Source organism: Manis javanica, chromosome 8, assembly GCF_040802235.1.
Source record: "Manis javanica isolate MJ-LG chromosome 8, MJ_LKY, whole genome shotgun sequence".
Taxonomy (NCBI): Eukaryota; Metazoa; Chordata; class Mammalia; order Pholidota; family Manidae; genus Manis; species Manis javanica.
In genome coordinates, this window is record NC_133163.1 from 100,562,943 (window position 1) to 100,589,840 (window position 26,898).

The 26,898-nt window shown below is 33.6% G+C and overlaps 1 protein-coding gene across 3 annotated transcripts in view; it reads right to left on the minus strand.

Annotated features, from left to right (window-relative positions):
- TRPM7 (transient receptor potential cation channel subfamily M member 7) overlaps positions 1 to 26,898 on the minus strand; it is a 133,217-nt gene that overhangs the window by 41,422 nt on the left and 64,897 nt on the right. For all 3 annotated transcript variants that reach the window (XR_005062048.2, XM_037021067.2, XM_073211842.1), the window contains exons 12-22: positions 22,595 to 22,729; positions 19,317 to 19,370; positions 17,084 to 17,224; positions 16,661 to 16,795; positions 15,837 to 16,117; positions 14,614 to 14,842; positions 13,209 to 13,364; positions 12,988 to 13,131; positions 11,061 to 11,189; positions 9,316 to 9,594; positions 3,474 to 3,648 (exon numbers count right to left, since the gene is read on the minus strand). Coding sequence is in view for 2 of the 3 variants with exons in the window: in XM_037021067.2 (XP_036876962.1) it covers positions 3,474 to 3,648; positions 9,316 to 9,594; positions 11,061 to 11,189; positions 12,988 to 13,131; positions 13,209 to 13,364; positions 14,614 to 14,842; positions 15,837 to 16,117; positions 16,661 to 16,795; positions 17,084 to 17,224; positions 19,317 to 19,370; positions 22,595 to 22,729 (1,858 nt within the window). In the remaining variant the exon portion in view is untranslated. The remainder of the gene's footprint in view (positions 1 to 3,473; positions 3,649 to 9,315; positions 9,595 to 11,060; positions 11,190 to 12,987; positions 13,132 to 13,208; positions 13,365 to 14,613; positions 14,843 to 15,836; positions 16,118 to 16,660; positions 16,796 to 17,083; positions 17,225 to 19,316; positions 19,371 to 22,594; positions 22,730 to 26,898) is intronic.

The window sequence follows — 26,898 nt, forward strand, 5'->3', positions numbered from 1 at the left end:
TTCAGAAGGGGAAAATTTACATTCTTTGTGCTTTGAAGTCATGAATCTTATCATGTCCTTGATATGTAAATACAACCCACCATTGCCTGAGACTGAAGGAAAAAGACTGAAAAAGTAATGAAGAGAAGGATATTATGATGACTGATAAGAAAATGGATTAAAGTTTTTAAGGGTTAAGGAAAGTCAGACCTGTGTTGCTATAAAAAAAAGATATGAGGAATGGGGATGTGTTTTTTTTGAAGGAAAAAAATGAGAGTAATTTTGTCTTACAGTAAAATGACTGTTCAGACAAAAAGGAAACAAGTAGAGCAAACCTAAATAGATACAGAAATTGCAGGTTTGTGAAAAAGGTATCTTAGGAATTTTATGTACAGTCAAGCTAAGATTGGAACAGATTTAAGTGATGGTAATTTTTATGACTTGTTTAAAACTGCTGGTTCTCAAATGTTTGCTTTTCCAGATCTAAGGAAACTCCTTAAGCCTGCTATGACTTCAAGGCACTTTGGCAAATTACATCTTTGTAAGCAGAGTATGAAACATTTATCTTTTTCTCCCTATCTGATCTCTCCAGAATTCAAAAACTCTTAATATTTTTATAGCAATATAATTGTTTAGATAGTTCAGAAAATCTGTTTCCTTATGACGGTATAATTGGAAACTTTGGTTATATTACCAAGGCTTTGACTGGAATGTCATATTTGAAAAAGAGAGGTACACAGACTCAGATGTGGCCAGACAGCTTTACGGGTCTAAGGTTAACTTTATGGAGCCAATGAAGCCCCCTGAAAATATTCAGCCTGATACCTTGCTTGCAGAGTTCCCAGCAGCCTTGCCAATTGAGTAAGCAAGTTTACTTTCTGGCAGGAGCAGGAACCTCAGGATAATTTGAGAACTTAGAAAAGAGAGGAATTCCCCCAAATCTATAGGTATTGCTGGCAAACTTCTTGGCTTGGCTTTCCTAACCAAAGTTCAATCTGAGATTCCTTATGAAAAGTTCCAGCAAAGTAGATTTAAAAGAGTAACACTATTCTTACTGAACTTATAAAAATAACTGGATCAAGTATGTTGGACTTAATTTGCAAACAAGTGGTTATCTTTGGTAAAAATGAGGATGAGCTGATAGAGAAAAATTGTTTCAGTAGCACACCTTTAAGATTTTAGTTCTGGTTATCTTTGAGGATTTGTTAAACTGGACTGGATTATGAACTATTCTGCTTTCCTCAGATATCAGATTATGACTCTCCAAACCAATGTTTCCAATTTCCTCCCATCCTTTTGATGTAGAATCACTGAGAACAGAAGCCCTGAAGTCCTGAAACTGAAGAGACGACCTGATACAGAATTCAGACAAATAGCCACAACAGCCCATATTTAGAGAATCTTTATGCCTGTTGCTGTGTGGGCACTCAAAGATCACCAGGGAATTCAAACTGATAAAGCCATCTGTCAGCTTAACTTCTGTATGGTGAAACTTTAAATCTCAAAGGCACGGACTGTTTTCTATACCACCCTACCCTTGGAACTTCAAAGTTGCCAATATTTATGAAAACAAACTAGGGACCCATACGAACTTGGCTCTTTTTGTGGGTTCCCCACAAGATTCTCTCAATCCTAGGGGAAATGCTTAAGATTGGTCTCACTGTTCTTACTGTCTTACTTATTTGCATAATGGCCAAACTCTTTCATGGTCTATTTAACCAAAGTTTGTTTTAAAAATAGCTCAGACTACTGACACTACTAAGGAGATGCAGCGCTCCACAGGCTCCGCAGTCACCCCTCACTAACCCCATCCAGCAGGAGGTAGTCAGATGAGAGATGATGTCATCCCTTTGTCCCAGATTCCACAAGATTGTAGAATGGATCACTGACAGTGAGAAACTGTAACACAGAAAGCGTGGCATCTCTTCCTCCATACTGTATTTGTCTCCTTTGCTATTTTAACCTTTGGGCCAAAATAAAAAGGGAAAAAAGGCTTCTGTTCAGCCCTGCATGTAGGCTTGTTAACCATCAAAAGGAATTTTGTTTAGTTTAAATTTCTGCAAATAGTCCCTTACCTAAAGCTTGCCTCCCCAGAGCAGCTTTGGAAATATGTGTGAAAATAATGATTGCCTTGGCAAAGATTTACAGGAACATAGCGACCAGGCATAGGTCCATAGGTCAACTAACCAAAGCTTCCCCTTTCCCCAGCATAAAAGAATCTTGAAATTAACCCTGAGTTAAGATGGTGCTTTAGGACACTAGTCCACCATCTTCTCGGTCTGCTGGCTTTCTGAATAAAGTTGCTTTCTTTGCCCCAACATCTTTTGTCTCAATTTATTGGCCTATCATGCAGCAAGTGGAATGAGCTTGGACTGGTAACACTTTCAGCCTTAAACATTTTTTTGAATCTATTTCCATTCTATTCAAGTAAGTTGGATGAAACAAATACCCAAGAAAGAGAATGCAGGAGAATAAAAACTTACATCCAATACTTTATTAAACAACTAAACTAGAGCCGTATCACAAATAGAGCAATGAAAACCTGGAAATGATGCTGAACAAGAGGAAATGATACTAAACACAGAATTTGACCAGGCTAGTAAAACCTCATTGTTTCAATCAACCTCTGCTAACAACTGATGACCACTATGTGGCTATCTTCTGACCTAATCCCTATAAATAGGTGGGGTGAGGGAAGAATGAAGTAAAACAGGAGAGAAAAAGCAAGAAAGATCAACAGCAAACTAACAAAATGAAGAGTCTATAATACATATGTGGAGGTCAGCAGAACATCCCTGAACGTTGGCAGCCATTATTTATGTTCACAAGTTATCTTGTCTCATTAATTAAAGCAATAAAAAAGTATTACCTTATGCAGAGAATGTATTCACAGTTGAATTTTACAATTCAAGAATTTATCTAATCCACCATGATTGGTTTTAACTAATCAACATAATCCCATTACCCTTGCTTTATGTCAAAAGATAGGTAGGCTGAGGCCACTTTGAGCTAATGAGATGAAAAAACAGGTTCATTAGGGGGCCTTCTCGGAAAGGGACTTTTTCCCCTTAAGAAAACCATGGAAAACTGTTTTTTTCATCCTGTTGCTAGTGAGAGTGTTAACAATCATAAGGGAAACCTATATGAATCAGACCCTATGATTACAGAACAATGTGATAAAAAAGAACAGGTGTCCTTAGCTATAAATTAACAAACCCTACAGACCACTCTACCTCTGAATTTTCTGTTATGTGAGCTAACTAGCGTCCTTATTGCATAAGCCAGTTCAAGCCAGATTTCCATTATTTGTAGCTAAAAAAATTCTAAAACACTTTTTTTCAATTAGTTTTTGTTATGTTTCTTCTGGGATTAACAAATTCATTGTGGGAGGGCTTGGGTCAGTAAAAGTTTGTCTTGTGAAAATCCCATTACTATAGTGCGATTCTGACTTTAAAACATACCTAAATTATGAATGTGTGAACATACATCCTTACCATCTATTTCATATGCATAGACTTCACCAAAAATCATCCAGTATGGCTGAAAAACTATATCTTTAGCAAGAGTCCAAGATGGTGCTTCACGAGGATAAAGTATTGCCTTTCTGGGAACACCAAAACTAAGTAATACAAGAGCCATAATCACTACAATGTAGAACATATTGGCCACCTGTTAAAAAACGAACATTGTTAAAATACATAGGAATTTAAACACAAGTACAATTTTTCACCTTAAAAAAGTTTATAATATTGTAATAGATAACTAGAATCTTTGTGTTTTATTTTTTATTTCTAATATTAGCATTCAGGAAAATATCACTACATAAACCTTAACATCAAACAGACTGTAAAAATTGATCTGTGAAGTTAGGCAAGTCATGGGTATCTTCTATATAAAATGAATCATATCAATGGATCAAACTAGAGGTCTGCCTATCTTGAGTCTATGAAGATTTTGAAGAGATATAGACACATGGACAGATTTAGGGAATCAGTTTCCGTAACTGCTCCTTCCTAAAAATGCTCTCTTCTTATACTGGAGGTATAGACTCTCTTTTTACCTCCCTTTGATAATTGCTTTTTTCCTCACATCACGAGAAAGGCATTCTTCTTTTCCTTCCTGAACCTTACCATGGTGCCTTGCTCTAGGCTGTGAAAACCTCTTAGTTGCTAAACAAAACAATAAACTAAATTATCAGTATGGGTGTAGAAAAAATAAGTGAAACCTGGTTAACAAATCCTTTTCCAAGTCGGGTAGTTTGCAATTCTTTAATTGAAACAAAATTGAAAAAAGAGCCTAACTGAGCTCTCACTTAATAAAAAACTAAAAAATAATTTTATTATTAAATCACAGTATAAATTTTGGCATTTTTCAGGAATTCAAAGAAGTGATAAAGTATAATAAAACTTTCTTTTTATTTAGGTGTACAACTGCTCAGCATTTACATCTAAAAAACTGAATTGTCTCACTCTAGCAATATGTGATATTCATCCATGAATAATAATCTACTGGGAAAAGCCCCATGCAGAAACTCCTTTACATTAATAATACGTCTGTACTTTCATCTACTATGAACCAACAATTACAATAACAAATCAACCTAAGAGAAATTATTATGACATTTTCATAAATTTTTTAATGAATATATAGTGAGAGTAGAAATGGAAACCAGGAATGTGAAAGGTAAAAAGGACAGTAAGTCCAGCCTAGATAGAAAATATTTACTTATATATAATCATTTAGACTTAATCCTTCATCTTTGAAATTGTGATATTTTCCAATAAATTTTCATTAGAGTTGAGTCTCTGTGACTTTCAAGCAAAAGTCCTAATACCCCCCCCAAAAGATTCAGTTTTCTTATTTGTAAAATAGCCAAGTAATGCCTTGAGTGTTTAAGAGGATTATTGAATGAATGTATGTTTTCATTAAACAAAAGCTTGGGATGAAAGATTTTAAAAGGCAAATAATTCATCAAACATCATCATTCATGGCATTTGATATATTCTGAAATCCAAATATTTATCTGAAATTAAAGAAAAAGCCCAGGTCAAAAATTTAAAACAAAACCCAAACCTGTACATAAGTGACCCTAAAATTATTCAAGGTCTATGGTTGATGATTCATAAAGGTCTCTGTATTTCATACTTTTTCACATAAAGCCTATTTAAACACTTTTGTTATACTTGATTCAAACTTAATTAGAAGTATTTTAATATTCCATTTCCTCATATCTAGAATGAGGATCCTAGCTTGACTGTATAGGTATATGGAGCAAGTAGGAAATGTTTATCATTTATCATGTAAATGTAGAGATCATTTTTCTGATCTCTATTAAAGATTTCAACTGTGAGGAAGATTTCTTCTATTTTAATCTTTTATATCTTCAAGGCTGTTCTCTCTAATCAGAAATTCCCTGATCATGATAAACTCCTATTTTCTAAACTTTTTCAAGTACTGTATTCTTTGTGAAAGCCTTCATGACAGAATTAGCTACTAGCTCTCTGGTCTTCACACAAGTTCACTGTATTTTCCTGTAGCTATGTATCTTGTCATTTGTTTGTCATGTACACTAGATATGAGTTCCATGAGGATCTGGACCATGTCTTACTCATCTTTGTAGTCTCAGCTTAGTATAATGCATGGCACATAATACACAACAATAAAAGAATGTTAAGTTACTCTAGGAATCTACTACTATAAAACTCATCTCCATTATTCATTATTTATAAGTTTACTTCAATGAAGGATTTCTTTACTCTGCAGCATCATCTCCTTTTAAGCAGATGATTAGAACATTGACCATTATGAAAATTCTGAGGGGGTTGAAAGGGAAGATGGCATTAGCATAAAACATAATGATGTGATAAATGACCAGTTAAGAGGTGAAAGACATAATGCTGGTGAAGGGTGGTTCTAAAGAACATCACAGATGAAGAAAATGAAATATATATTCAAGCTCCCTGTAACCAGGATGGGAGAATTGGCAGGAGTGTTGGGAGCAAATTAGAGGCAAGATTCAGACAGCAATTCAGATAGCCCCACTTTTTCTTGGCTTCCTCTACTTTCCCATTTCCATCTTTCATTATGGCTATTCACTTCACTTCCTGCACTTCTCACTTATTGTACACTACCATTAAATTAACCCAATACAACTAAGTCACTAAATAATCTGGTAGGCAATGAGACCTGGAATGCCTTTTTGCATGCTAAAGTTAGGATAAAACCAATTCTTCCCCAAAAGCCTCAACTCTCCTACTTTTCCTGGAAATACTATCACTTTATGAAAGAATGTAAAATGGATGAAAAATGAGTACTTGTTTTGATATGATAAATAATAAATCAGTAATTCCTAATGGGGGGAAATAGGATGCATTTTCCTAGAAAAGTGAAAAAGCAAATAAAACAATAAAACTTCATATTTTGAAAACTTAAAGATCTTGTTTTCATGATGCAAAGTAGTGCTGATAATCCTGTGAGCTAATGGAGTTATTCTTACTCAGAAGATAAATTTAATTTTGAACGCAGTGATTTTCCCAGATCAAGGAAAAGAGTTTCAGAAACTCTAGGAATAGATTTTTATATTAAAGGGGGGTAGGTATTTAAAAAGAATTGAGAAATAGCACATATAAGACTATACTGATAAAACCATTATGTATATTTATTCATGTGAAGTCTGACGGAAACACATATATTCAAACATGTTTTGAAGAATGGAAAGCTAAACATCAAACTGTTAAAACTGGATGTCTTTTGATATTAGTACCTGCTAATATTTTCTACAATGAATACTAATCTTAGAATACTTACTTTAAAAAAAGCAATAGTGTAATAGTGTATGCCTTTTTTACTATAGAAAATACAAGTATTTTATGGTAGGAGTTGACCCAATACATTTAAAATTTTTCAGTTCAATGCATAAGGAAGTGCATATTAAACCCAACATGTATATATAAAAAACAAAACCTGCCAGTGGATGAAGCTTATGAGAAAGAGCAAAATATTGGGCATGTTCTATCAGGAAAAGTAACTCCCATATTAAAAAATAGTCTAGATCAATGAAGACAGGAGGAAAGAGGTTCCTAAAGACATAAAACATAGATAGTATTTGTTTAACTAACATTGTCTTACAAAGCATATTAATGGGACAAGATTAGTACGGCAGGTTGGACTTAAGCATGAAAACATTTTGTGAAACTTTCTCAGACTGCTATCACTGGCTGGAAATCATCCTAACAATCTGACTAGCTTTCAACATGCATACATTGAAAAGTCACTCTGTGAAGGTAATAAACAACAAAGAAACATCAACGCATTCCTCTTACGGAAAAGAAAAATCAAATTTGGGGTGGGGAGAATTCTTCAATGGTTCCCCTATTATTTTTCTTCTTTAAAGGCCCAGTTTCCAATGTTCTGTATAATCCAGGCTATGCCCTGCCTATCCAATTTGACTACTTATTAACTACTCCTTATCATAAAAAAATTCCAGTCAGGCTGTGCTTTTTTACTCTTATGTCTTAAGCTTTTGAAGAACAACTCACATCCCATTCCTTTTATAAAAGTCTCCAAAGATTTATCTCTTTCTATGAAACGTTATATCCACTACTCATTAATTTAATTAATAAACCACATTAATAGTTTACTAATATCTCACATTTCCTAAAATACTTTATGTAGGACAGGTTTCAAGTTAGATTATAAAATTATTAAAAATAACTACAGGAGAGGGATATGGGGGGGAAGAAAAGGGGCACTACGATTAGCATGTATAATGTGGGGGGAGGCACGGGGAGGGCTGTGCAACACAGAGAAGACAAGTAGTGACTCTACAGCATCTTACTACACTGATGGACAGTGACTGTAATGGGGTTTGTGTGGGGGACTTGGTGAAGGGGGGAGCCTAGTAAACATAATATTACTCATGTAATTGTAGATTAATGATACCAAAAAAAAAAAAAACCTACAGGACTGGTAAAGACAAAAAGAGAAATGTGGTTTCACAAAGTTCAGAGGCAATATCCTAATACTTCTTCCATTGTCTTGCATAGCAGTGGGAATATAATAAACATTAAAAACTATTTGGTGAATGATTAGTTTTTAAATTTATAATCTGCTGCCAGGGATATAAAAATAAGAGAAAAAAGGAATCAACCTATTAAAATACAATGAATTTTCAGTATTTTTTTTCTACTTGTAATAGCTTTATCCATCCATCCAACCAACCAATATTTACTAAAGAGAACCTACTATGTGACAGGCACTGTGATAAGTACTAGAGACATAAAGGTGAACAAAATCAGACATGATTCCTACTCCAAGAAGTTTATATTCTAGAGAAGAATATAAATAATCCAATAAGAATATAGTTTAAAATAGAGCGAGACACAGAGATAGACATTCTGTAGGAAGTAACATCATAAAATTATATAGAAAATAAAACTGATCTAGCTGGAAGAGATCAAAAAGCCTCCATGAAAAAAAATTATGTTGGAGCTGAGAACTGAAAAATAAGCCTATGATAGTCAAAAAGCTAAGGGTAGGTACGAGTATAGGGTTGATGAGGTTGATCATTCCAGGCAAAAAGAAGTACATGAGCTAAGGTAGGGAATGTGTTAGAGAAAATATAAAAGGCCTATGTGACTAGAGCACAGATAAGTGGTCAAAAATGGTTAAGAGATGAGACTTTAAATGAAAACAAGGAAGATACTACTTTCAGAAGAAACTAGGTAGAGGGTGTAAGTGAATCTGTAATTATCTCAAAATTAAATGTTAAAAAAAAAGAAGAATTAAAAGCAACAGCCAAACTGGACAGGACTTAAGGGTTTCATTAAGTACTCTGATCTCTTGGAGTCACTGTAAAACCATTAAAATATTTTTTAAGCACAGGAAATGACATATTCAGATTTGCATTTTGAAATTACTCTAGGGATAGTGTAGACTGAAGACAGGCCAGAGCGGTTATGAGTAAATAGATTACTAGACTCCTGCAGGTGCCAGATGATAATGGATTAGTTTAGGGTAGTGTCAGGGGAGATAAAAAGAAATCCAATGACTAGAGCTAACAAGTTCATATTTTTTCTAATCTCAGTCTTAGAAAATAGCGTTTAAAAATTAAATCATTTCAAGATAAAACAAAATACCGTTTTCCTAACATATCCTATTAAATATTTTCTTCAAAAGTTAGTATGCTTAGGAATGATCGATATTATGAGGCAAATAAACATTAAGTAACATTCTCTGGTTCAAGTAAAACTATATTAACAGTACATTTTTATGCTTTTAAGAAAAAATACTAATAAACCCAAGAGTACTAGTACTATCAGACGGCTCTCAACTTACCATTTTTCCAATCATCATTACATAAGGTCCTGCCTGTTGATTTACAGCTAGAAAATCTAGCAAACGCACATACCAAAATATTATGTTAAGACAGTAAATTAATCTTCCAGCCACAAAAACATGATTATCATATGCATTTTCAAAGTTCCATTTTGCTCCAAATCTTAGCCCAAATCCAATGAAGAAAGAAATTATGGCAATTGTATCACTGATATTGAAGTAATCGCTAAACCACACTTTAATCTTCTGGCTTATTTTCCCAGCTTCAGACATAAAGACCTAAAAGTTAAAAAAATGTTTAATCAATTTCTTCCTACTAAAACATGTATCAGTATTTAAGTATATACAAACTGTATATATCTTTTAGTATTTCAAAGTATTTTTTTTATCATCTTGGCATTTGATCACTAATGATTCAGTAAGACATCAGAGACAGATACTTTTCAATCCTCATTTTATTCATATATTATATATGTGTATATATATATATACACACACACACACATACACATATATATATATGTGTGTTCATTTTAATATATACTAAAATCATTTTAAATTCCTCTGAATGCTGAAAATCTTGGATTAGAACAGAATTCCCTAGACTGGGAATGTGAGATATTTTTGAGAAGTTGTTTTACTTTTCATTGAAACAACATGAGGACATCCTGGTAGGATCTTCCAAAGGTGCCTTATTTGCAGAAAGAAAACAACTCAATGGATTTAAGCAGCTGTACTTTTGTCTTGAATACAAAAATGTTTAAATATACATTATTTTGCAGGGAATACTAATAAATTTATAGCTTCAAAATCACAGTTAATCAAAAAGTAAATACTGAAGTCTACTTTCCACTCTTCCCCTTTAGCCAGTTAAGTCCCCTTACTAAAAGAGGCAGCCAATCTTATTACTATCTCATAAGTCCTTGCAGAGCTGTTTTATGAATATTTTTAAAAATTTATAACCTGCTTTTATCATTTAACAACTTAATTTCTTCAAACATGTTGGTAAAACAACAGATTTTATAAACATATGAACCATGGCACTCAGAGGAACTTAAAATGCGTTAAGCTATTTAATAAGATAAATTCCTATAACACCTAGGTGGGAAGGGAAGTACAATGTCTTATATTTATTTTTGTAATTCATGTATTCTCTAAATATAAACCAGAGACACCAATTAATTCAGAAGTATTTAAGAAAGTGTGCTACAAAATAACTATGTAGCTACTAGTTTCAATAGAAAGATATAAATTTAATTAAGGAAAAAACATTTTAAAAATCAGGATCTTAGAAAATTTACAATTTAAATTGAAAACCCTGACAAGGCACATGGATCTAAATCCAAATAACAACTCAATGGGCAACAGAGTTCACTTCAGTGTGCAGTACAATGTAAGACAAAATAACGTATTCATAATTTACTTACCTGATTGACTACATGTATATTTAATACTTTTTGAAGAGTGGCAGAGAGCATAAATATGAAAGGAAATCAAACACACCTAGGCTACATTTCTGAGACAAATCACTCTCTAACTGTGAAAAAAGTTAATAACATACTGGTCTCTACTCTTTAGCCATGATTTTTGTAACAGTAAAAATAAACTTGCTCCACATTTGTATAATGACATCACCTATTGAAATTGTGAACAGCACAGACGCATATGCACATACATCCCCAAAAGAAAACACAACAATATATCCATATATAGTGAGTTACTGGTAGCAGAAACTAAAGACATACCTCACGGACTTTCTCAATAGCATAAGTAAAAATATAAGCAATAACAATCCATTCTTGAACTGAGGGTAATCGTTCCATTTGTACAAGAACCACAAATGTATAAAGCATCAGAAATCCTAAGTATGCCAACTAATAAAAAAGAAAATACAAAATATGAATAGAATTGATTGAAAAATAAAACTTTTACTATGATAAATTTTAAGCATATACAAAAAGACTAAATGAAGCCCTTGGAACTACATCCTAGCTTCAATCATTAAAACAGTTTTAGAAGCCACTCTTATCCAGTGAGGATATTGCATTTATCAATAAAAATATGAATGGTCCCCAGAGTTACAAATTAATTTTTTCTGGAACTCTGTTGACTTTTTAGTACTTCCCAGAAGAAGAATTTTATAATACCAGGTTTATGTTCTCAACACAGGCCACAAAATTTTAATTTGTATTATACCTAAAGTATCTATTAAATTTACTATAGAAATTTACCACGATCATCATCAAGAAACATGTATTACTTGTCTTCTCCCTCCCCCAACTAAACAGCATTCCTCAGAAAGACAACTAGTATTTTCTTAGCAACCAGTCACTGAGATTGAATCCCATGAAATGGAAACAGATATGAAAAGCATTTTTACTAGGTAAGGGAACATCCCACCTTTGATGTTCATAACCAAAAAAAAGATCATAGGGAGGTGATAAAGTCTTTGTGAAATAACATTTAAAGAGCCATTTCATTTCAGAAGAAAACCCAGACTTTTTGACCACTGAACAACCGTGGCTAAGAATCTTCTCAACACTCTCCTTGCCTCTACCAGTTTTAAAACAAGCCACATCCTTGATCTAAGCTATGGAAGAGAAGGTCAGTGAACTGCAATAAAGATGAGAAATTCCTATAACCACCTGGGTTGTCCATTTTTAAGGAGTTATTCACATGAATGCAAATGCAGGAAACCTACAAAATTTCCATTAGTGGGGACAGAATGTGGGGATTAGGTAACTCTATGCAATTTCAACAACTGAATAAGAAGGAATAAGAAAATGTTCATATTGGGGAGGAAATGCAGTTTCAGGTTAATGGACATGTGTATGGGTGAGAAAGCAATGGTTGAAGGAACAAATCCTCAAATGTTCTTTTCAGCATAAAGCTATCTGTATACTTAGGCAATCTAAAAAAACCCTAATCATTATGAATGAAAAAAACAAAATTAAAAACAAGTTAAGCCATTTTCCTGGGAAGGGGAGTAAAAACTCATTCCCACAGCCCCTAGTTAAAAGTAGAAGCTAATCTCATGTACTTCTTCAGGTGAGTCCATCCCTTTTGGATATATATGTTCCCTAATCTGGTAAATATGTTCTTCCATAAAGCAAAGAAAAGCATTAGGTGGCAAATAAACATGTACCGTAACATGATTAAAGAAATAAGCTATTATACAACTGATAAATGAAACTACGAATTGTCTTCACCTAGATTTCCCTTCACCATTAACACTGTAAAAAAGCTTTATTTCCAAAATTTTACACATTATCTGCAAAATGCAAAAACAAAGAAATTACAATTGTGTATCAGAGTTCCTTTTGGTTAATATTTACCAATATTCTTAGCAGATTATTTTCTGTTACCTACTTATCAAGGCATATGGTCACCAAATATTTGTTTAGTAAACTTTTACTTCCAATTAGAACTAAGATTTCTTAGTGTTTATCATTCTATATGATGGCAATTTGGATGAAACTAAGCCAAACTTACTGCTCTTATGGAAAATGGCTTTTGAGTGCTCCGAGTTATATCAAAAGTTCTACTGCAATAAATAAATAAGAGAAATTCCTATAGCCACCTGGCTTGTTCATTTTCAAACATTCACATGAATGCAAATTAAAGGACCCCTAAAGGTTAAAAACATTATGCTCATACAATTTAAAAACATACCGTGTTAAACCAGAATTTTACAATTGGTGCATGATAAAAAGCATAAAACTTCCGTGTGATCGGAAGCTTTTTTGATTTTATTTGTATCTCCATTTCATTCTTTCCTTCAGTACTGCCCAGTATTCTCACTTCCTTAAATACTTCCTAAAATAAAAACAACATTTATTATACATTTATTCATAATAAGTTTATATTTACTTCAAAAATTTTTTCCTCCTTACCATGGGAATCTCTTCTGTTATGTTTTGGAAGTTGTTTTCACTGTCTTCCATTGTCATCTGATGGGCATCTTGAGATTGTGGAATATGGGACATTTCAGCCTTAGTTTTATATTCTAGCATTAGTATGGCAGGTGGAACTAAAATGCTTAATATGACCTAAAATTTTTAGAAAGAAATAAGTTTACATTTTAAAGTTAATGACCTTCCATGGGGATGGAAGGACAGCATGAAGAATATAGCAAATGATTCTGTAACATCTCCCTATGTTGACAGACAGTAACTGTACTAGCAGGGGTGAGGATTTAATATGGGTAACTGTTGAACCACTGTGCTGTGTATCTGAAGCCAATATAAGATTGTATATTAACTATACTTCAATAAAAATAAAGACCTTTAAGAATACAGTAAAAGGAATAAAAAGGTATTACATATCCTGATTACTAGTTAACCATTTTGCCTATGGTAGCACAGAAAAACAAAACTTCATTTATTACTTTTATATTTAAAGAGGCCCATATTGAATTATATTGAGTAACAAAACATTGGAGTATTATGATATGAGGATATAGAAAACATTCAATAATTATAGACTTGTCCTTTAAAAAAATCAGATTAAAATTTGTTCAGAATATACATTTTTTTAAAATAAAATTCAAGTCTTATGAAGTTTCTGTGTGCTTCATTTTGCTCTAAATCTCTTGCAAGTGTGTTCATGATTACTCAATTCAAGCCTCTATAAACAAAAGTTTATTTCTAAAATTTTATGTATACCTGGCAAAACCCTAAAGGACAAAGAAATTATTGTGTATCAGGGTTTCTACTGGCTAATCTTTCACCATTATTTTTAGTAGATGATTAGTATTTGTTATCCACTTACAGTGGCCAATGGTTAAATTACTTGCCTGATTTCTGCCTTCTACTTTTAAGATACAAGATAATGAGAAGGAAAATGTAAAGTGATACTCTCACTATGATGAAACCAAAAGTACCTGTCAACATTTTACCCAAATTCTTATCCATAAAAACTAGGTATATCCAGTACACTTAAAGTAAATTAAAAGCAACAGATTATTAATTAGTAAACAGGGCCCAAATTTTAAAATGTGGGAATCATCTTTTTATAAAGCAGCAACTTTTTTCATGGCTACTCAGGGCTGTAAACACCTTCCATTTGTTGCCCTTTCTAGCTCAGATAGGGGAAGCAATCATACACCACACCTGAAAAGGATTCAGAGTGAAGAACCGGAGGAAAGAAGAGGTCTTTTTATGTTACTTGGGAGAAAATGCCAACACTGCCATCCCCACCACCCCTTCATAAATCAAGGCATTTTACTATACATCTGGGTTAATTCCTCTGTTGTTTTTATCTAATCACAAACTTCACATCAAATTATTTCTGGTATACCTTGTACCAGGAATTTTTCCTCATATTCAGCCTTCCCATCCACATATCGGATAACAACATTTGTGTACAGGTGTGGGCTACAAAAGGTCTAAGTCTTGAAGAAACTGCTAACTTAAGGCAGGTGGAATTACTCCAGTTTTTCAGTTCGTAAGTGAGCAATTTCATAGCCATGGTTTCATCTTGTCTGAAGGACTGTTCTAGTAATTCAACTGCCAGTTGACCAAAATCACTATCAAAAGATAAAAGTCAAAAAACATACTCAGGTTCTTAAATTTACTCATATGCATTCAAGTTTTTAATATTTTCACACAAGGAATTGGGAGGCATTGGAATCTCTGTTTTCAGATATCTGTACTATATGGAAATAACAAAATTATTAAAATGTCATATTAAGAACAAGACTGAGAAGGTGACTCCAGAGCACTTCCCCCCTCCTCACAGGAAATCAAAACTGACAATGTTCAGATCTTTGTTCAAAAAGTCTCTATACTATTTCAAACAGAAAAATATTGGTACCAGTTAAGAGGAATAATGTGAATGGGGCTAACCCAATCATGAAAAACATCTGAATCTTTAATGCTCAATAACTGACCACAGGATTCCTGCTTAAGGTATTTTCAGTAACAACTCTTACTCTCTTTCAAAGACAGCTCATGTGCACGGGGAGGGGGATGGTATGGGGCGGGGTAGGCCCTTTTCTCTATTATTAAGCTTCCTACAAACTACCTTTCCAGATAAACATTCCATTACTCCCCTAGGTAAACTAAACCTCTATAAATTTGTTTATTCTATGTATGCAGTTCAACCATCTGAAATGCCATTCCCATTGCATTCAATTAATTTCCTTAAAACACAGCTCAAATCACACTTTCTTCCTTTCTTTACCACTTCAAATGGACCTTCTCCTAATCTAACTACCACTATGTGCAATTATTAAATTGACTTCTGGCTTTCCTTTCTTGTTGAAATATTTAACTCTTTAATTACAAAGAATATAATAACCTCTTTCTTTTTACATGCATAGGCATCAAAGTTTCTTTCTGAATTGAAAAAATACATAGTGTATTTTTAAATGGTCTTCTCTTAATTGTACCAGTAAAATTGTACATAAAATACAAAATTATACATAATATATATATATATCCCCATTTAGTGCATGGCCTTATACCCTCCATTTAAACTCAATATATTTTGTATTTTTTAAATGTGTCAAATAAACTTACTTAGAATACTGTTTCAATTCTTCTGAAGTATCATCTACTAAGTCACTCTGCTTTGCTTCATATGCCATTGAACGATAGATCTTACAGGCAACTAATGCTTTAGCCATTGATTCTTCACCATGCTGCCATAAAAAACGGGCCATGACCTGCCTCTTCATAAGGCAAGCCCAAATTAACAGTTCATTGAGTGGATAAGGAAAGCGCTTGGCTTCTGGATCATCAATATCTACAATTTCATCTTTGGTTCTTTTTTTCTTCCCTTCTTCAACAGCTGTATCAATCTTCAAGGGAAAATAAATGTGGTAACGCTCATTTTAAGGCCATACGACACTTAACGTAATTTTTATAAAATCTCCGGTATGCTCCTCAACTTCATATAACTGCACAAATACGTATTTGATTTTTATTATAGCTAAAAATTCATTTAGTAGAAATGATATTTCCAAAAAATGTCTTTGTAACAGTTTTCTAAGATTAAAGAAAGGGCCTATATATGTCAACTAGTATCTAATATGACAAGGTTTTAATGAAAGTTTGGAAAACATATTTATCTCATTAAGTAATAATGGAATAAAAGGAGGCAATTAGTATTTATCAGAACAGCCTTTAAAATTTGGTTATTATAGCTAAACAAAAACTGAACACAGTCATTAACTCTCAATGAGTATCTTTTTGTATAAAGGAAAATGAATCAAAGATACACTATATTTAAAAACAAAAGATTAATTCTTACTAAAAGAAGTAGTGTTTTGTTTCATAATACTAATTAATTTAGAAAGAACAAATTCCAAAATCCAGAAAGGGTAACATTTAAACAAACATACCTTTGGTCGGTAGGGCTGTGCTGTTTTGATGAAGTGATTATGCCTCATTTTTTCCTTTTTATCTGCCCTATTGCCGAAAGACTCATGACTCTTTCTCAACTGAGGAGTGCTGCTGGAGGTATTTCGGCCAGACCTCTGAAAATGAAGGCTTATTTGTTTTTACATATTTAAATATGCTGATATGCTATAAAAATCCAAGAATCAATTTATAAATATGAATAGATGTGTATGTATACAAACACACATAAAATATGATTTGTTCAGGATTTCAACTATAAAACATTTCCAAGTATTGTTGGTTGAAAATCTCATATTTAAAAGACACTGCTACTTTCACCATTCCAATTTAAGTAATTTTTAACTTTCAAAGTGTACAGTTAATTTTCAAGTACATATATAAACATTCCCTAAAATACTACATACCCGATTATTTCCGCCAAGACTATTATATATTAATCGAAAACGTTTCCGAGTGTAGGTGCATCTATAGGTTCCTCCCATAAGATATTCAATAACAAGTCCTATATCAATTAGAGTGATCTTATATCCTGGAGGAAGATTTCCCTGGAAACAAAACATAAATTTTAAATAGACAAGGTAGTATCTCTCAATATTTCTATGCCAGGCCTAGGAATGTGCCTACTCTCCAAAAATGACAAATGTTTACTTAATAGAGGAAGCTGGGATAGCCAGCAGCTATCTTTAAAAGAGCAGAGAGTGACCTGTTTCTCCATTTCTTTTTGTAGGAGAGGATTCTTCAGTTTCGGTCTCAATGGTGTCGCTCAGGACAGGAGTTACGCTTACAGCTGGAAGATAATTTAACTCTGCACTGTCCTAACACTCCATATGCAGAGGCAAAGGAACTTCTCTAAGAGCCAATTCCTTTTTCATTGTGGCATATATCAAATATTACATTTTCCTACAAAAATAATGCTATAAATGTTAGTTTAGCTTCCAGGTGGGCCCATAAACAATTGTATTTTTAAAACAAAATTACATTGGTTATATTATAGGTTGTATGAGTTTCTACGGTGTTGCCTAGGATTTAACTTCCACTTAGAACATTGTTTCGGGCTCCACTGTTAAAACTCCATTTTCACAGAACATCAATTCACAAATAAACTTTTAAAACATAAACCAATTTGTGAGTTTGGAAAGATTACCTGATTCATAATCAAATAACTGGTTAATTTCATTAAGTAATCGTAAAAGGGTTTAATCATCAGATAACTTACATATATTAACCAATTCTTCCCTCCTACCATAACCATTCTTTTCATTTCCCTAATTCTAAGTTCCTGAACTTAGAACTTTCTAAAAATGCTTATGCTTTTTATACTTTGGTTTCATAGGTGAAGTTTCTAATTTCTAGATAGCTATATTCTTTAAATCTCCAATTTAAAAAATTAATCAAGAATCTTATTTTCATCTTAAATGCAAGATTTTTGTTTTTATTTTATCTCAAGCAAAGCAACCTCAGAATGTTTTATGATTGAGGATGTCATGTATGATATTCTTAGTTTTATTCATTACCATTATGATATGAGGCCACTTGAATGGGAAATATTTAAATTAAGAAAAATAATGTGTTATCTTAAAAATCATGATAAGCAATTTCTCAAAGTATATAAATAACTGTTACAAAATTCAACATACTAATTTCAATCAGAAAATACTCAATTACTGCCATTACTTTAGGATTTTTCACTTACAGAGACTAACATATTTGGCTTCTTAATATAGCCACCAATATGAAAATAGTTGATATTTACCAAATCTTACTTTGTTTCTAAAATGAACAACTACAGTTCTTACTGCTAACCCACATAAGTAAATCATAATGGAAATGTGTTTTTAGAAATTCCTGGACTGAACGTGACCCCCATTCCTGAAGCTTTCTGGGGAAGAAAAAAATAAAGCTTTATTTAAATAAAAAAACAAATCAATGTGAAATATGCAGAATAGGCAAATCCACAGAGAGAGAAAACAGATTAACATTTTAGTTCAGAAACTTAAATAATACTTCAATTAATTAAATGAGTACCTTTCCTCAAGAAAAACACTATCAGATATCAGTAATTTAAATGGCTGTAAAACTTTTAATAAATAATTAGACTATCAATTCACAAAGAATTCCAATAGAAGAGCAGAAGAACATAAGTGCATCAAGTTTAGTCACTACAGAATGGCTTTACATATTCAGTCACTATCAATACTGGATATTAAAAGCAGAGACAGAGCATGCAAGTGCGGATGCGTTTTTATTGGCAAAATCTGCCAACATCACCATCCAGTGTTTCCCTCAGTTTCCTTATTCAGTGACTTCAAAATGCCCAGGAAACAAACTTCTGCTCAACACAGAGAAAAATGATACATTCTATCAATGATTTTCCTTTATGTACTAATGAGCATTATGAAATTCATCACACTCTATCTTGTTTGTGTGGAAGCTGAGGAAACTTGATCTCAAGTTTATTAAAATTCTCCCTTTCTTGATTTCTGATATTTTTATTTGTTACCACAAATTTAGCTCTTATTTTATCTTGTTCTAAAACTGCCATTCTATTGCTATTTGAAAGATGTATTTAAATGTTTTTGGAAACAGATGAAGTATGATTTTTTAAAATAACACTTCAAAAACAAAATAACCTCTTACCTGTTTGACATCTCGAACAAGATGAAATAGCATTGGATTAGTTGGACCTTGTTTCTTTTAAGGAGAAAAATTAGAGCAAATTATTATGTTTCTTCTAAAGTAATTTAATTTCCCTTTCTCTTATAGGACTTTCATGAACCTCTTGCACAAATTATACTGTTTTTAAGTTAAATTATGATCATAAAATGGAACAAAGAAAAAAAACATTTCATATCATATTTGTCTTCAACATGATGTATAATTTCTTATGTTCTTAATCATGTAAAAACTCATCAGTTTTTGTTTTCTGTAAGTCATGCAAACATTCAAGCTTCACAATCATATCCTACATGTAATTTACATTTCTTACATTGATAATGGAGGTAAAAATTCCCTTCGTTCTTGTTAAATGTCTGTACTTTGGTTTCTGACACTAATGATCAAGTTGTACCAATACTTTAGACATTTTGGGTAACAAACTTTTAACATTGATATAAGCCATCTCTTCCCTATTATCTTACTTCCATTTATGTATATTATTAGAGTAGGTTAAACACAAGTTTTATTTTTAGAGTAATCTTATTTTGATGGTATCCTGTATTTTGAAAAACTACCAAGAGTGTATATCCCCCATCAATACTGAAACAGACCAAAATGTATTCTTCTAAACTTTTCAGACAGTGCTTTGGCCTACCTGAAAGTTACTGCAGTGAATTCTATGTAACACAAATCAAGAGACTTAATTTCGTTTCTTTTTTGTTTAAAAGAAATATCAAACGGCATTTTTCTCCCACCCTTGTGTTGTTGTTAGTTTTTTAATGAGAGGTTATTATAGATAGTAATCAATTCAATCAACTTTTCCATTTTGATCACATTTACTTGGCAATACATTTTCAAACTGAACCAGGTAAACTTATTATTTCTTTGAAAACAGTGTCATTTCCTTTCATAGTTTTGACTTACATATTCTATGTAATATCTAAAGATGACTATAACTGACACTGCACGTAAACTATATTTTACCTAACTTTGCTGTCTTCTTTTTACAATATGTTGTCTATCTATTCAGGAGATGAGTTTTCTCTGTCCATTCTCCACCATGTGTTAACTTCTAAAAATAAATGTGTCTTCCAAGTTAATACGAAGCACTTCATGTTTTTACACAGTAAGAAGTTTCACTTCATTTTCTCTAACACTATATTCATCACAGAAAAATGCAGTTTTGGAACTCTATCTTAATGCATTAATATCTATTCCTTAAACATAGCTTATATGTAAAAATAAATATATTTTAACACAGCAGTTCTCAAAGTGTGGTCTGGCAACCCTTGAAAGCCCCAAGGCCTTTTCAGGGGGTCCATAAGATCAGAAGTATTTTTAGAATCATGTTAAGGTGTTATTTCATTTTTTCATTCTCATTCTCTCAGTGTTCAGGGGAGTTTTCCAGAGGCTTCTTGATGTGTGATATGAGATTCAATTCAAAGGCAAATAAGAGAATCCAGCTGCCCCTCCCACGAAGCCAGACTTTAGAGATATGTACACATAAAACTATTCTACTCTATTTTTTTGTTTCTTGAAAAATGGTATTTATGTTAACATGTAATGGGTTTATTACTGTTATTTAAAAGCAAATTAATATTTTAAAAATTTCTTGGTTTTACATTCTAATATGGTAATTATCAACACCAACAAAACCTCTTTAGAACAGCTCTTTCAAGCCCTCAATAATTTATATGTAATAGGATCCTGATTCCAAAAAATGACAGCCACTGCTTTATCATGTTATAATCCCCTAAACTTTTCTAAATTTTATCAATAATTGATGTTGAAAATGACTATTAAAACAACCTTGAGTTATACAATTAAAAAAATTACTTGCCTTGCTAATGGGATCAATTTTAATTTTTATTGTTTTAGATTTGCTTTATATTTCAGGGATATACCTTACTTCATCACAATGAATAATCCTTTCATTTTTATGTCTTTCCTGGAGACAGCAGAATGCCAACAAAGTTTCAATATAACTGTGCTAGACACTATTAAAGGAAAAAAATAGGGGAAGATAAAGATAGAATCCCTACTCAAAACAAACACAATCCACAGGGGAAGATACATTGTACTTAACTAACTATGCCATTGGGCTTCACAGTGGCAGTGGCATGGGATTTGAACTAGGTTCTAAATGAATAAAGTTCAGTTAAGTGGGGAGTAGTTAGAAGAAAAACACAGACCAGCACTGAGTACCCAGAAAATACAAAATGTGTATTTTGGAGAAATACTACATAGACAATGTAGTTGAAACATCCAGTATGGGGAAGTGGGGACAGGAATTAAAAGGCCAACTAAGAGCTGTAGCTGGGGCAAAATTTCAAAAGCTGGAAAGCTTTGAAAATGAAGCTAAGGGTTCGGGTATTCTATACACATTAGGGAGTCATAAAAAGTTTTAATCTGGGGAAAGATATAGTAAAATATGTGACTGTAAGAAAAATTAGCATAAAGAATTAAAGAAAGAGTAGACAAAAAGATTAGATTACTGTAGTATAGACTATAAATGACTGAGTAGCACAAAGATATTAGGAATGAAAAGGAGGAGATAAATAGGCAGACAATGATGAATGCACAGACAGAGGTTTTCAAAGAAGTCAAAGTTAGAAAGCCAGGAGTTGGTCATAGGCTCCTCAAAATATAGCTCAATTAAATTCATGTTGGTAATTTGGAAAACCGGTAAGAAGGGTAGTATTACCCTCTTCAATGCTAGTAACAGAGAATTTGAAATGACATAAGACTTTGTGAAGATAGTTTTCAGGAGCTCATTAGAAGAAAAATGAAAAACAGTATATAAGTTAAAAGGAAGATACCACAATGTCAAATCATGAATATAAAAATCAAAAAGGAGAAAAGTAAAACTAATGTGCAATTTCTCCTTTAGGCAAAGAAGTCAAAAGAAATCTGGTATAACAGGTAACCACAAAGAAAAATATGAAAGAAATTTAATGACTCCACAATTAAGAAGTTGACCCTATAGTTTTAAAAAGAGGTGAGGGGAGGGAAAGGGAGACAAGACTCTTAGCAGTTTGTCCCTTTCCAGATGGCTAAGGTGATAGGGGAGGTCTCTAGAACAAGGGAAAAGGTCTCAGACTATCATTTTTACCAATACATATAAGACTGGCTGTAATTTTTCCCCGTAATCTGGCAAGACATTAGAGGTTTTACCAATAGGATTGGATTATGTTCACGTAAAATGACATATTCCAAAGATGGTAAACTTAAGTCAACAAAGAATTTTAACATACACTTACAGTGTTGTAAAGTTCTTCCAGTCTAGGAATGGTAAGGAATTTATGCATGCTTACTCCATTTTCAATGAGAAGTTTTACAAAAGCAACTCTATCCATTACAAGAGCATCAAGCATGGCTTGTTCCAAAGATCCAACCTAAAAGAGTAACATAACACAATTAAATACATTTCACATATTCTAATTATACAAACAGTTCTAAATACAAGTCCTTGGGATTTATTTATACCTTTTGTTCCCAAACAGCTTTAGAACAAATTAAGAAGATGGGAAAAAGTAAAAGGCTTGGACTTAAAGGAACAGTTTAGAAGATCTGTAGAGCAACATTCCCCAAAGAACATTCCATAAACACTGTTCTGTAGGAGAACAAGTGTTAGAGCGAGGGATAAACAAGAAAGAATCCATCATCAAGTAAATTTGGGGGAAAAATACCTAAGAGTAATGGTTCTCAATGTTTAGGACAGGTTTTTGGGAAGGATCATTTCAGTAACTGGGGGCTATTACTAACATTTAAAGGATACCAGAAATCATGCAATATGCCAGACACTCTCACCCAAAAAGGAATTGTCCCATATCTCACATAACTTTCTATTATCTTTTTAGATGCTCATGAGTGAAAATCTAGTAATAATTCTTTACATATAAACACAAAGTCTTCTGTCATGGTTTGTTGTATAATGCACTTTCCAAAAAAAACAGCTACCATGTAAGTCAGACAAGATGGTACTTTTCTCTAGAACTTTAACAGAAATTATTCACCATTTGAGAAAAAAAAATCATGTCTTAACAATAGTACAAACTGAGACATTTGAGTTTAAATATAATGAACATATATGTATCAGTCAGCATTTGTAGCTATCCCTTTTAAGTTTTTAAGACTCTTCCAAGATTTCAGACTCTGAACCAAATACTATTAATTTAATGAGGAAACAAATAGAAAGATTTCAGAGTATCAGTAATAAAGTTTATTTTGTTAACTGACTATATATTTAATATTATTGAGATATAGGTATATATCAGATTATTATTTATATATTTAGTATTTTGGTTCCATACGATAAAAACTTTGTGGTGAAAATCAATACCAAAATCACTGCGGTTTTTTACCTGTTGTTTTTCAATCTAATTCTAATTCTGTCTTCAGAAGTTTATCATACAACTATATAACTTCTCTACAGTTGCTTCTATTACCATTTTCCTCCAATCTATCCTTTATTTCCATCACTTAGCAAAGGATATGGTCTCTAAGTTCTTTTTAAGAGTCTAGACTAAATTCATACCTTATACATGATGGGATTTTAAGATGGAAGACATATTTTCTGTGTTTTTTTCACCAGTCAGTTCTCTATCATAATGAGGGAAATACTTCGGTATTGCACTTAAAAATAAGGCCCAAGTAATTTATTATGAATGTAATGCTGAGAGGCAGAGAAAAAGATAATGGAGTAGGAAGGCAAGGTGGAAATCTCCTCCCCAAATCACAAAAAATCACAAAAATACAGCAAATACAACTAAACCTGAAAACAAACTGAAGACTGCAGAACAGACCACCTACATCTGAGGAAGAAGAGAAGATGTCACAGAAGAGGGTGAAGTGGCAAAGCTGTGATCCAGCGGAACCCAAGCCCTCCCCCACTCCTGTCCACAGGCAGGAGAAAGAGGAATGGAGCATGGAGCAGGTAGGAGCCCAGGATCCCTGAACATCTGGCTCTGGAGATCTGCTCCAGGAGCACAAGCCCACATTACATGGAGTTCTGATGATAACTGGGACTGGACATCAGGACAGGTGGAACACTGGGGCAGGCTGAGATCTCAGCAGCTTATGAAGAACAGGCACACTCCACCAGTCCAAGACAAAAGCAAAGCGGGCAGTTTTAAAGACTTACCAGTAGCAAGAGGGGTGCCAGAGGGGCACGTGTTGGATGGAGCTCTCTTCTCAGGAGAAAGGGCAGATGGATAATACCTCCACAGCCCTCACTCGGTCTAACAGGTCAGGAACTCTTGGGAGCCCAAGGTAATCCATCCCCATTACTGGCAATGCAGCCCTCAGGCCCCTCCCTGCATGAGCTGCCAGGAGACAACTCACTTGGCCCAGCAGTAGTGTCATACTTTGCTGCCTGGCAGGCAGAGGGGACTTCTCCCAGCTTTCTCAGCTCCATTTCAGCCCAAACAAGGAGGTACCTGCAAGAGCCAGCCCCAAGAGCTCCTTCCTCCCTGTGGATATCCAAGCCCGGTGCTGAGCATCACATCTGGGCAGAGCCGCACATCAGCCCATTCACCCCTAACACTGCAGCCCTGCCACTGCTGCAGGCCAGAAAGAGTGGCAGCCCCACCCACGGAGATTCCAGCAGACTTCTGTGCTCATCATAAAGGCACAGCTGAAGCAATCTGCCCACCCAGACTCAGACCACTACAGAAATCAGACAGAAAGGCAGCCCCACCTACTGCACATCAACAGCTGGGGCTCCCACACTAGACAGTAAAGAATCTTGAGCTTCTGGACATCAGAGGACACCTCCTTCATAAAGCTATTACTCCACAGGCCAGAAAGCAGAGCAGAGCTATCTAATACAAAGAAACAGAAATCCTGAAAAAATGAGAAGGCAGAGGAATATGTTCCAAACAAACTACAAGACACCAAAAAGAGGACTAAATGAAACAGAGCACCAATCTTCTTGATAAAGATTTCAAAGTAAAAGTCATAAACATGCTCACAGATCCACAGGAAAATATTCATGATCTCAGGGAGGACTTCAACAGATGTAAGACCTGAAAAAGAGCCACTCAGAGCTGAAGAATACATTATCTGAAATGAAACATACAATGGAGAGATTTAAGAGATTAGAACATGTAGAGGAAATAGTAAATGAAACAGAAGTTAGACAACAAGAAAACAAAGAAGCTGAAGAACAGAGAGAAAAAAGGATCTCTAGGAATGAAAGAATAATAAAGAGAGCTGTGTGACCAATCCAAATGGAACAATATTCACATACTAGGGGTACCAGAAGGAGAAGAGAGAGACAAAGGGATAGAAACTCTCTTTGAGGAAATAATTGTTAAAACCATTCGCAATCTGGGGAAGGAAATAGGCAACTAGGTCATAGAAGTGCAGAGACCCCCTAACAAAAGGAACTCCAGGAAGACAGCACCAAAATATATAATAATTAAATAGCAAAGGTCAAGGATAAGGAGAGAGCATTAAAAGCAGACAGAAAGTAAATAAGGAAACAGAGGCACTGAACAATACATTAGACCAGATGGACTTAACAGAACATCCACCCAAAAGCAGCAGGATACACATTCTTCTGCAGTGTACATGGAATATTTTGCAGAACAGATCACACAGTAGGCCAGAAAAAAAGCCTCAATCAATTCAAAAAGATTGAAATTGTAACAAGTAGCTTCTCAAACTACAATGGTATGAAACTAGAAATAAATGTACACAAACAAAAAAACCTACAAATACATGGAGGCTAAACAACATGCTTCTAAATAATCAGAGGATCAATGACCAAGTTAAAACAGAAATCAAGCAATACATGGAGACAAATGAAAACAAATACTCAAAAGCCCAAAGCCTGTGAAATGCAGTGAAGGAAGTTCTAAGAGAAAGTACACAGCAGTACAGGCTTACCTCAAAAAAGAACAATCCCAAATAAACAGTCTAAATTCACAATTAAAGCAACTAGAAAAAGCACAAATAAAGCCCAAGTTAGTAGAAGGAAGGACACGATAAACTTCAGAGCAGAAATAGAGAAGAATAAAACAATAGAAAAATAAATAAATGAAAACACTAGCTGGTTATTTGATAAAATAAAAACAGATAAACTCCTAGCCAGACTTATCACCCGTTTGGTGAGGTCTGCTCTTTTCTCCAGGTGTATGCAGTCTGGCGCCGTCCTCTTTCCTGTTGATCTGTCAGGATTAGTTGCAACAACTATATTTTCTAATTGTATCCAGTTTTAGGACGAAGCCTCTGTCTCTCCTCTCACACTGCCATCTTTTTCTCTCTGTTTTTTTCTTGTCCATACTCATAAGAGGTGTTTCGTCTTCTAGTGGAATTTAAGTTAACAACAATATTCCTATATTGGTCTGCACTCAAAGTGTAGCACTTATACCGATTCTATGTATAAGAGCAAGCATCTGATTACTTAACTATATCTTATATATGTTGCCATTCTTGAGCATCTCCATATTGAAATATGTATTATTTTTATAAATCACTTTCATTTCTGTGTCTTTATTATAATTAGGGCATTTTATTGTTTTTCAAAAAATGTGTGTAGTATTTATGAAATTTCATTCAT